Source organism: Hippocampus zosterae, chromosome 10 (assembly GCF_025434085.1).
Source record: "Hippocampus zosterae strain Florida chromosome 10, ASM2543408v3, whole genome shotgun sequence".
NCBI lineage: Eukaryota > Metazoa > Chordata > Actinopteri > Syngnathiformes > Syngnathidae > Hippocampus > Hippocampus zosterae.
The window spans coordinates 17364007-17374102 of record NC_067460.1 but is presented as its reverse complement, the minus strand read 5'-3'; the positions used below and the strand labels follow the sequence as shown (position 1 = coordinate 17374102).

At 38.9% G+C, this 10096-nt stretch overlaps 1 protein-coding gene across 3 annotated transcripts; it reads left to right on the top strand.

Moving 5' to 3' along the window:
* Positions 1 to 224: 224 nt before the first annotated feature.
* On the top strand, positions 225 to 10030 carry LOC127608646 (uncharacterized protein DDB_G0271670-like). Of its 3 annotated transcripts, XM_052077833.1 has the most exons (25): positions 225 to 382; positions 576 to 718; positions 812 to 913; positions 1671 to 1751; positions 2580 to 2664; positions 3365 to 3405; positions 3560 to 3625; positions 4454 to 4537; positions 4655 to 4762; positions 4853 to 4990; positions 5088 to 5118; positions 5205 to 5266; positions 5369 to 5417; positions 5500 to 5603; positions 5682 to 5762; positions 6258 to 6368; positions 6453 to 6557; positions 6642 to 6746; positions 6952 to 7044; positions 7134 to 7226; positions 7363 to 7437; positions 7511 to 7561; positions 8423 to 8506; positions 8632 to 8724; positions 9395 to 10030. In XM_052077833.1, the coding sequence occupies exons 1-25, from the start codon at positions 361 to 363 to the stop codon at positions 9755 to 9757; spliced, it is 2370 nt and encodes a 789-aa protein (XP_051933793.1). In that variant the 5' UTR covers positions 225 to 360; the 3' UTR covers positions 9758 to 10030. The 3 variants fall into 3 exon arrangements, with proteins under 3 accessions (XP_051933793.1, XP_051933795.1, XP_051933794.1); XM_052077835.1 differs by lacking the exons at positions 4853 to 4990; positions 5088 to 5118; positions 5205 to 5266; ... (1 more) ...; positions 5500 to 5603; positions 5682 to 5762 and having other exon boundaries at positions 4655 to 4759; positions 7134 to 7235; XM_052077834.1 differs by lacking the exons at positions 4853 to 4990; positions 5088 to 5118; positions 5205 to 5266; ... (1 more) ...; positions 5500 to 5603; positions 5682 to 5762 and having other exon boundaries at positions 7134 to 7235.
* Positions 10031 to 10096: the final 66 nt, after the last annotated feature.

Genomic DNA, 10096 nt, shown 5'->3' with positions numbered 1-10096 from the left:
ACGGGTAGCGGAACAAGCATTACCTGTTTGCACAGGTAAATGTTTTTTTTTACGGTTTTCAAAATAAAGGCAGGAACAAAGCATTTAATCCTTAAAATACACATCAGTCATGTTTTAATGCACACAGGATAAATAGACCTGTAATTGCATTTTGGGCTCCGCTGTGTTTTAACTTTCATGATATTTTTAGAATTATAATTGTTTCAACTTTCATTTATTTTGAAATGTTTCTTGCCAGACCCCATTTACCACATACTTTACAACCCAGCCCTATCATGTAGTCTTCACTCACCTACATTATCAGTGTGTTTCAAGGTGTGTTTCGGAGGTTTCCTCGGCAGAGGAGAAGGGTGGACGTAAATGGAGTTCCCTCTCACTCCAGGTTAGCTAATTCAATTGACATTCTTTAAACTAGCAATAGTTTTTTTAAGCTCATACTTCGGTTACACTCTTTGGAAACATGTAAAACTCCTCTCTTTTTGAAATATGTCTGTAATTATTTCAGGAGTAATCATGACACTTTATTGCAGAGTTACACAGGACATTGGGCATTTCGTCTGTTGTGTGTCCCATAGCTCCTCGTGGAGCTGCAAGTGTGGAGGAACCAGAGGCCATCCCTCCTGTTCGGTTGGGGTCAGTCATTGAGGAAATAGAGCCTGTAGAAATAGAACAGCATGATGATGACAAAAAGCAACCTGCAGAAACTACAGTTTGCCCGGTAAGTATTCATACAGAATTAGTTGGTTGATTGTATCAAAACAGTGACAAGTATTTGATTTTTTTGTTTGTTTGTTTGTTGGTTGGTTTTCAGACCCCATACTCATATGACAGTTCTTCATCATCCTCTGACAGTGAGTATAAACGCAAGATGGAAAAGAAGAAGAAGAAACTGAAGAAGAAGAGGAAAAAGAAAGTATGTGGCTTGAGATCATTCTTATCTTCTTATCTTATCTTCTTATCTTATCCGTGGAGATTAAGTTTCGAAAAGATTACGCCGAAACTACTCAACTGATTTTGAAAAAAATCTTGTGGACGAGAGGTACAACGAACAACACATTCACTTTTCGGTGATCTTTTATTCTTTTTTGTCAATACAATACAATACAATACAATACATGCTGATTTATATAGCGCTTTCACAACATAAGTAATTACCTGCATCTCAAAAAAAGTGTATTGCAACGGAGGTGAAGTGAATTTGAAATTTCTCCGCAAACAGTTAATGAAGATGTAATTTTTTCTACATCCCACATATGCAAGCTTTTTATGAATAAATATCAAATATAATCATGCCATTGCTTTTAAAATGACAGTGTATTTTATGGGGCAGTAACCCAAGCTTTTTATAGCCTCCTCAGGGTGCGCCTTACCTTGGACTGAGTAAATACTGTACACTCCTGGCTGCACTCGACCAAACTGGTCAGGCCTGTGATTAATGTGTTTGTAAAAAGCAGAGCAATTGCACTTTGTGATGAGTACAATAGGCTGTCTACATAGCTGCAATGGGCGGGCATGTACAGTACCTGTTTGTATGTTTGCCAAATGCATTGCATGAGGAGCCCTTCCCTTTTTACACTACGCAGCAATGTCAAAGATCTCATTGATGTGGATGAATTAAAAAATGAAATGAATCTGTTTAAAAAAAACATCACTCTTCACTCTTTTCACAGGATTCCAGTTCCTCTTCCTCCTCCTCTTCCTCCTCTTCTTCCTCCTCCTCTTCCAGCAGCTCTTCAGACAGCGAGAGTGAGGTAAGTTCGATCATCTGCGAGTTCAAATATTGCTTCAGCATGTCTGCCGCCTGATGTTGTCATCACAGGTGGTTCAGAACCAAACAGTTCCCCTCCAGCCAAGTCGGGCAAAAACAACATCTTTGCAGAAAGACTACATTTCAAAATCCGCAGCCATTTGCACAGCTCTCATCTTATGCACATGAAATCCAAACGATTGCTTATTTGCGATGAGTGAGCTTGTGTGATTTTTTGATGTGACATTGATGTGAAGCATTAAAGTATGAGAAAATTAAAGTATGAGAAAGTCGGCAGAGGTGCTAAGGTCGTGCGTCTGTGTGCACGAGGTATCTGACTGAAGGCAGGGCGCACACACCCATATGGAATGTATAAAACAGACATGTTGTAACAATGAACTGGTTTCCAATATTTCTTTTTTTTTTTTTTGGACCAGCCCAGAAGGAACAAAACAGGTGCTCATTCACATACTGACATACTTCGGTTTAGTGTGTATGCAACTGAATTAAGGACATGCATGATATTTTTGAAAACATGCAAAAAAAAAAAGATCAGATCGGTAAGGGTGGCAGGGGTGAAGTTGTGGATGCACTTAAACGCAAACAGGGGGATTTTGAAATGCATGCAGAATTGAACTGAAAACCAGTTGACAAAGGTAATGGGTTATAATATTACACACACACACACACACACACACATATTGGGAGAAAGAGGGAGAGAGAGAGAGAGAGCGAGCTCTCTCGATATACAGTGTATACGTCTGTTAAACTACCGGTATATAGATACATGGGTAGATATGTAATTACAGTATATTGCATTATTATCTAGAAGGATGACAAGAAAAAGAAAAAGAAGAAGAAGAAGAAGAAAGTGGTGAATGAGTACACGTGGGACCGGTTGATCGTAGCACCAACTGGTAGGTGGAATATTGTAATATACTGTATGTATTTCCCCAGGTACTATGTCGATTTCTCATACCAGAATTGAATTTCTCAAAACTGCTTGTGCAATGTCATTTGCCCCTCATCAAAAATGCAGTTTCCGATTTCTTGAATCAAGTTGCAAATGCATTGCCGCAGCCGTACAAATTCGTACAATTCTCTGCTATTTTCAACATTATCAATTGCTAAAGGCATGTTGATCAAAATTGAGGGTCAATGTGAACACCCCACCACCTTTTGGCATTCATTCTTTACATGGCTGAACGAGTTGTTCTTATGGGGCCAATTTGGTAGACTGTTTGCCCGCCGCAAAAACTGGCATAACTTCTTTTTCATGCCATCATAAGTCTAGTCTAGGCTCTTTTGGGCCCATTTGGGCATTTTGGCACAACGCGTTGCCTCGCCCCTGAGTCATCTGACAATTTGGTAACATAAAATATTCTGCGCTCAGTGTAAAAAGGGGCGCATTGCCATTTTTGTGCCAGGGCTATGGACTAATTTAGCGCGTTTGTGAATTTGGTAGACGCCGTACACCTCACTGGGTGTTTCTGCCTCCCCCCAGTGCATCTGCAAATTTGGTCACAAAGCAGATTCAATGAACATCAAACGATAATCAGCAGCAGTGATGTGTTTTCCACTAAAATTAATTGTCCATGTTCATCTGTGTTTATACAGACGAACAAATGGGAGTTCCTGGGTACACGGAGTTAAAACAGGTGAGAGAGAAAGACAAATAAGCTTTTATTTGAAACATGCCCATATGGAATTGTTACATTTCATAACCAGTCATCTGGATCTACTTGAAAGAGAATCATAAATACTTGGACGCAACATCAGATACGATTGTCCGATGCTGCTGTCTTGTTTCAGGTTTCCAGTTTATCCTATGATGACAATGACGAAAAGGACAAGGAAGACAAGAAGACAAAGAGCAAGGTACACCGTAGCTTTTCGGCACACTGAATGATTGGAGCAATGCTATTGATAGTAGCGAATGTGTTGATGCATTTAACTTAGTAAAACATTCAATGTTGTGTCTCGTGCAAAGCTCTTGCATATACGCTTGCATCGTGTGGCATTCCTCCTAAACAGCTTGAATAGCTTTAGGCACACCACTTTGGGCAGAAAGTTTTTCACACTTGGAAATACAAATTCAGAATCTGTTCGCCTCGAGTGTGCCTCAAGGATCCCTATTTGGCCCGGTGCTTTTTCTTTTATCATTGATCTCGATCCAATGCTGCAATTTCTTCATGTTAAGATTTTGGCAGACGATGACAAACCTTCCGACTACATTTAGTTGTTCTTCAGGGACTTAATCGAGTCTGTTTGGATGCAGTAACAAGAAGTTGGAAATAGCAGCCGAAAAATGTTTGGTTGTGCATTAAGTGTATTCCAAACACAAAGGGATTTTCAAGTAGGCGTCACTATAGTTACTTGTGATAATGTGGAGATCGACTTCTAAAAATGTCAAGTTTTCATCACCTTTTTTTGACAGTAGCAAAGGGAGGCTATCAAAAAGTTGGTATTATATTAACGTTGTGTCTTTGGTGAAGTTATAAAAAAAATGTTGTCCGACACGGGTTGGAATAAACAACTGAGGTAAGGGTATATGAGGTATATGTGATTCTTGTTTGATGTTGCAGGTTGTCTGGAATATTTAAAAATTTCAATGTAAAAATGTTGTATCAACATTTAATATAAAAATGAACTCATATTAAGACAAATCAATTTAATCAATACGACTTCCCCACCCTCATTTCCCAGGACTCCGATTCATCTGACAGTGACAAGAAGAAGAAGAAGAAGAAGAAAAAGGACAAAAAGAAGAAGAAGAAGAAAGACAAGAAGGTAGACGTATGTCAATTGAAGTATTATTTGGGCTAAAAAAAACCTTCATAAATGAAGTCAAGAAATAAATGGTGTGTTGACGTCAATCAATATTTATTTTCTGCTTTTTCTTCACAGCATTCCTCATCCTCTTCATCTGACAGTTCTTCCTCTGATAGTGAGGATGAAAAGAAGAAGAAGAAGAAAAAGAAAAAGAAGAAGAAGAAGAAGAAGAAAAAGAAGGTGGTGTGATTATGATATGCACGATTGATTTTTGTCTATTTTATAAATCATGAAAATAAAACATCGATAATTGTTATTGTTTGTCTTTTACAGGATTCCAGTTCCTCCTCATCCTCATCCTCATCCTCATCCTCATCTTCTTCTTCCTCTTCCTCTTCCTCTTCCTCATCCTCTGACAGTGATGATGACAAAAAAAAGAAGAAAAAGGATAAAAAGAAAGACACAAAAAAGGTACTGTACATTACTTTTGGTGTTTTCCTTATGTGTGTAAAAAATGCAGACAAAATCCAAGAAAGAATTGAAGAAATATAGTGATTGTTATTCACAGAAGGATGCAAAAGAATCACTGTCACCTGCAGGTAAGTGCGTCCACTTTTTTTGATACTAATAATTATTGCAACCAAACCTTTTTTTCCCTTGATGCTCATATTTTGATTCTCCGCAGGAGTTGATATTACTCAGAAAAATGCTGTTGGAGACGCAGCCAAAGATAATGATGATGACAAGGTGACACACTCACACGAACTTCACCTACAATATGCCATTCGCCTAAACATTAGATAAACATGGATTATTATTATTATTTTTTGGTGCGTGTGTGTTTTATAGCATAAAGCAGCAGAAGATCCATTTGCAGCCTACCAGTACTTACCAGGTGGTAAGTGTGAATTTCAGCACGTCATGTTGCAGTTGCAGGTTTTTGGACAGATGAGCGATATCATGCTAACTCTTGAACGCAGAGCCGGGCTACACCGAGGAGGGCCATCTGAGTGACGATGAGCGGGAGGGAGGGGAAGAGAACCAGATGAAGAAGAAAAAGAAGCTGAAGAAGAAGAAGGAAAAGGTGATCTTGGTGTGCGCATGTGACTGAATCAAGCATCAAGCGAGCTTCGGACTGATGGATTTTTTTTTTTCTTAATAGGATTCTGGTTCATCTTCGGACAGTGATGATGAAAAAGACAAGAAGAAGAAGAAAAAGAAAAAGAAGAAGAAGAAGAAGAAGGTACATTCTAAAATCAGTTGGGTTATAAATTACCGGGACCCAAATTTGTGTATTGGCCTTATTTATTGAAGCCAATCGATTAAGTTGATTTGTATAAAGCCTGTATAAAGTCTTTGAGCCGTTTCGTGGGCTATTCATTTGACCCAAAAATGTCAATGAATGAATAATCCACAAATTCACACATTTTTAACTCCATTTGGGTTATTTTTGACCCAAGTGTATAATCACAGAAAGAAAATACAGTACACTGTATAGATTTTAATCACAACATTTAACAGGATTCAATTGTCACATATCAGGTGCGCCTAACAATGAATATTCTTTGTTAATGCAGATCTTGTTGATTGAGCTCTTGTTTTAGATCTCATGAGCTTATGCAGGCATGCTGCATTTAAGTCATGCGTGCTAAGATGAAATGAGTAAATGATCTCACATAAGAGACGCCTATTGTTGCTAATTGCTGTCAATAACTTATTTGTTTGATTTCATGTTTAGGATTCTTCCAGCTCCTCCTCTTCTTCATCTTCTGACAGCTCTTCCTCAGAGAGTGATGATGAGAAGAAGAAGAAGAAGAAGAAGAAAAAGAAGAAGAAGAAGAAAAAGAAGGCATGTTATCTTTCTGATATCTATTTCATTTTATTCACTGTGGGTTGGTTTATGACACCGATTTATACTGAACTGTATTAACAGGATTCCAGTTCTTCGTCGTCGTCGTCATCCTCCTCCTCCTCTGACAGTGATGATGACAAGAAGAAGAAGAAGAAAAAGAAAAAGAAGAAGAAGAAGAAAAAGAAGGCATGTTATCTTTCTGATATCTATTTCATTTTATTCACCGTGGGTTGGTTTATGACACCGATTTATACTTAACTGTATTAACAGGATTCCAGTTCTTCTTCGTCGTCATCCTCCTCCTCCTCTGACAGTGATGATGACAAGAAGAAGAAAAAGAAAAAGAAGAAGAAGAAGAAGAAAAAGAAAAAGAAGGTTTGCTTTTGCCCCTCTTGTATTATCCGCTACAGTATTTGTGTGTGTGCTGTGAATTCTGCAGTTACTGTTTTCTGACATCCTCTCGATTGCTCCGTGGCTTGCGTTTGATTGTTTTGGTAATCTCGTAGTAATGTCTTTTGGTTGATTATTATTGTTATTATTTCTTGCATATAAAGCCTGTTTCTAAAAATCATCCTCACAGGACTCCAGTTCTTCTTCTTCCTCTTCCTCATCTGACAGTGAGGATGAAAAGAAAAAGAAAAAGAAGAAGTTGAAGAAGAAGAAGAAAAAGAAGGTTTGCTTTTTTTGTTTTACCTCTATAATCCAGAAGAGTTTTTGTGTTCATTAGTCACATTTTGTAATTCTCCCTCATCTCCGAACTAGGACTCCAGTTCCTCCTCCTCCTCCTCCTCCTCTTCATCTGACAGTGACGATGGCAAGAAGAAAAAGAAGAAGAAGAAGAAGAAAAAGAAGAAGGTAAATAGAGTAAAACTAGATTCTTCTATTAATGGAGTCCCCCGGGACACATAAACAGTTGTTCGTAATCCTGTATCTATTCACAGTAGGTTTTAATCATCCTATGGGATGTGTGCTGAATTTTTTTTGTCATTAGAAAGCCAGCTCCTCTGATGAGAGCTCTTCTTCTTCATCCTCCTCTTCCTCCTCTTCGGATAGTGAGAGTGGCAAGGTGAGAAAGTGTGCGCTAGTCACGATTGTATTGAGACTTTTTCCAGACCTTCAATCATACATCATTTCTTTAGAAAAAGAAGAAAAAGGATAAAAAGAAGAAGAAAAAGGGGAAGAAAAAGAAGGTGAGCCAACATGAAAACCTAACTAAAATAAAGTAGAATTAATGGAGCGATAGGTCCTCTTACAAAAGATACATAGCAGTCTAGTTATTAACTCATTCACTCCCAAAGACGTTTTTCAACGTCTTTTAAGACTTGGTCTAGAATTGACTGGTACCACTAATCATACGTTGTATGCACCAAATTCTGTGGATGGTAAACGGAAAAGAATTTCTTTTTTTTTTTAAACTACGTATGTTGCAGCTTCCAAATAAGGAGCGCTGGAGTGTTGTTTTTTTTTTTTAACGTACACTTTATTCATGCTTTTAACACTCTGAACAAATACAGCCACGTGTGTGTCGAACTATGTGCCTTCTCTTCTGCCGTTCGGCTCGAGAGGCGTTCAAAGACCGCCTCTGAAAAAAGGTCAATTAACGATAAAATCAATGACACTAAGAACATTGGAAATAATGCACCAGAACAGAAAATCAAGCGAGGACATCACACAATAAATTCTATGGGGGAGGTTGTGAACACACAATAAAAAAAATAAGTAACATAAACAATTCTGAGACACTCCAGTCTCTTAGATGTAGATTGAGTTACCTTGTGTATGAAACGTGGGATGTGGCTGCCTGAAAGTAGGCGAGAATATCTCCACGTTCTGTTCATTACTCTCCTTCTTTTAGTCACTTAAAGTTATTTTTCCTGGTAACGAGTTACTCCTCTAAAATAATTCAATTACCGTACGAGCAAATAATGAGCAACTATAACGCATTACTTTTATAAGGCATCGCTGCCAACCCTGCCTCAAACTGATATTTATTCTGTGGAAATTGAAAAACACTGCATGGTGCTCACCGCATTGTTGCATTTGCATCCAAGCAATCAGATCGTTCTGGTAGTGATAAGAAGAAAAAGAAGAAGGACAAGAAGAAGAAAAAGAAGAAGGACAAGAAGAAGAAAAAGGTCAGTTCAGTGATGCGTGCCGTGGGTGACTGTCGGGGGTGTCGTCTGCCAAAATGGTTGGATGAATGATTCTGTGGGTGCTTCTGCTTTCATTTCCAAACTGTGGCATTCTTCAATATGTTCAGCATTCAAGCTCCAGTTCATCAAGTTCCAGTTCCTCCAGTGACAGTGACAAGGAAAACAAAAAGGTCAAGAAACAAAAGAAGAAAAAGGAGAATGTAAGTCAATATACAAGACTGTAAGCGCTCTGTGTTTATAGAAAATATATTTGCAATTTATGGACAGTGCTCCGTGAGCTAAAGTTTGGCCATAAATATTCGGACATCAACGCATCTTTTAGGCTCTTCAAATGATTTTGAAATGAATCGTCAGCAGTCGCATTCTCAATGAATACGAGTGAACCAGTTCCATCAGCAGTCATACATACCCACGTAACAGCCAATCGTCCCATTAATTTTGGCCACTTAAAAAGTGGAAGTCATGTTGTACAAAGTGTTGTAATTCCAACACCGTTCACCCGATTTGGGTGTAAATGATACCTTGCAAGAAGAACCACATTAGTAGGTGGGACTCGTGCATTAATCAGTTTTCACAGGAAGTCGAAGTGAGCCTGAGCTCTTGTTCCTGTAAAATGTGCATCCACAGGAACTTGGTGCGGCTTACCGTCTCCACATCACCGCCAATGGCCTCCTAACATTGACACCAATCTTGTTTAGTTTTTAAACCTGCACCAGTTGGCATCTTTATTATTGGCAATCAGTCCCGCCACTTCTTGTAGTCTGCGAAATGAATGATGTGGTTGGTGCTGTTGTGATTAGCAGTGTAAAGAGCACACATGATTCAGCGCTACTTTCCTCCTCATCATTTCTTCTTCCTTTTTCATTACAGAAAAGTCCTATTGTCGGGCAAAGTGGTGATCCACAAATGCAAGTGTCTGACCCGGGTACGAGTGGATACTCGGCCTTGAGCAGAAACTCCAAGCCCGGTGGTGCTCCCGTTATCACATTTCCATTGCTTCCCTCCAAACCTGTTGTAAACCTGGATCCTCTGAACCTTCCACCCACCTCACTCTCCAATCCAGCAGTGACGACAACTGTTGATGGAGCTCGGCCACCCGTTCGCAGACCCTTAAGCCCCATGGAGTCATTGATGGGGAGTACCAGTACATTTCGGTACAGGGATCCAGGGGCCCGTTCCACCCAGCACCTCAGCTCTACTGGTCTATACAGAAGCACTAGGTCTTACAAGTGATGAGATGTCCAAACTATTCACAGATGACGATGTATGAGGGGAAATTGAAAAGTGCTTCAACGATATATCACCCCATGAGAGTCTGATAAGACGTCTAATACTGAATCAAAGGAAACGTGTGTTTGCTGAGGAATCCTTGTGCTGAAAAAAAGATGATTTGATGGGGTTTGATGTGAAATATATATGTATGTATATATAATATATATATATATATATATGGATCAAATCAAATTATTCAATGTTTGCTTCAGGGAATAAAACAACAAAATTGTATTTTGTGTACTCTGTCTGTGAGTATCATTCACACACACACACACACACACACATCTTGATAGAGCG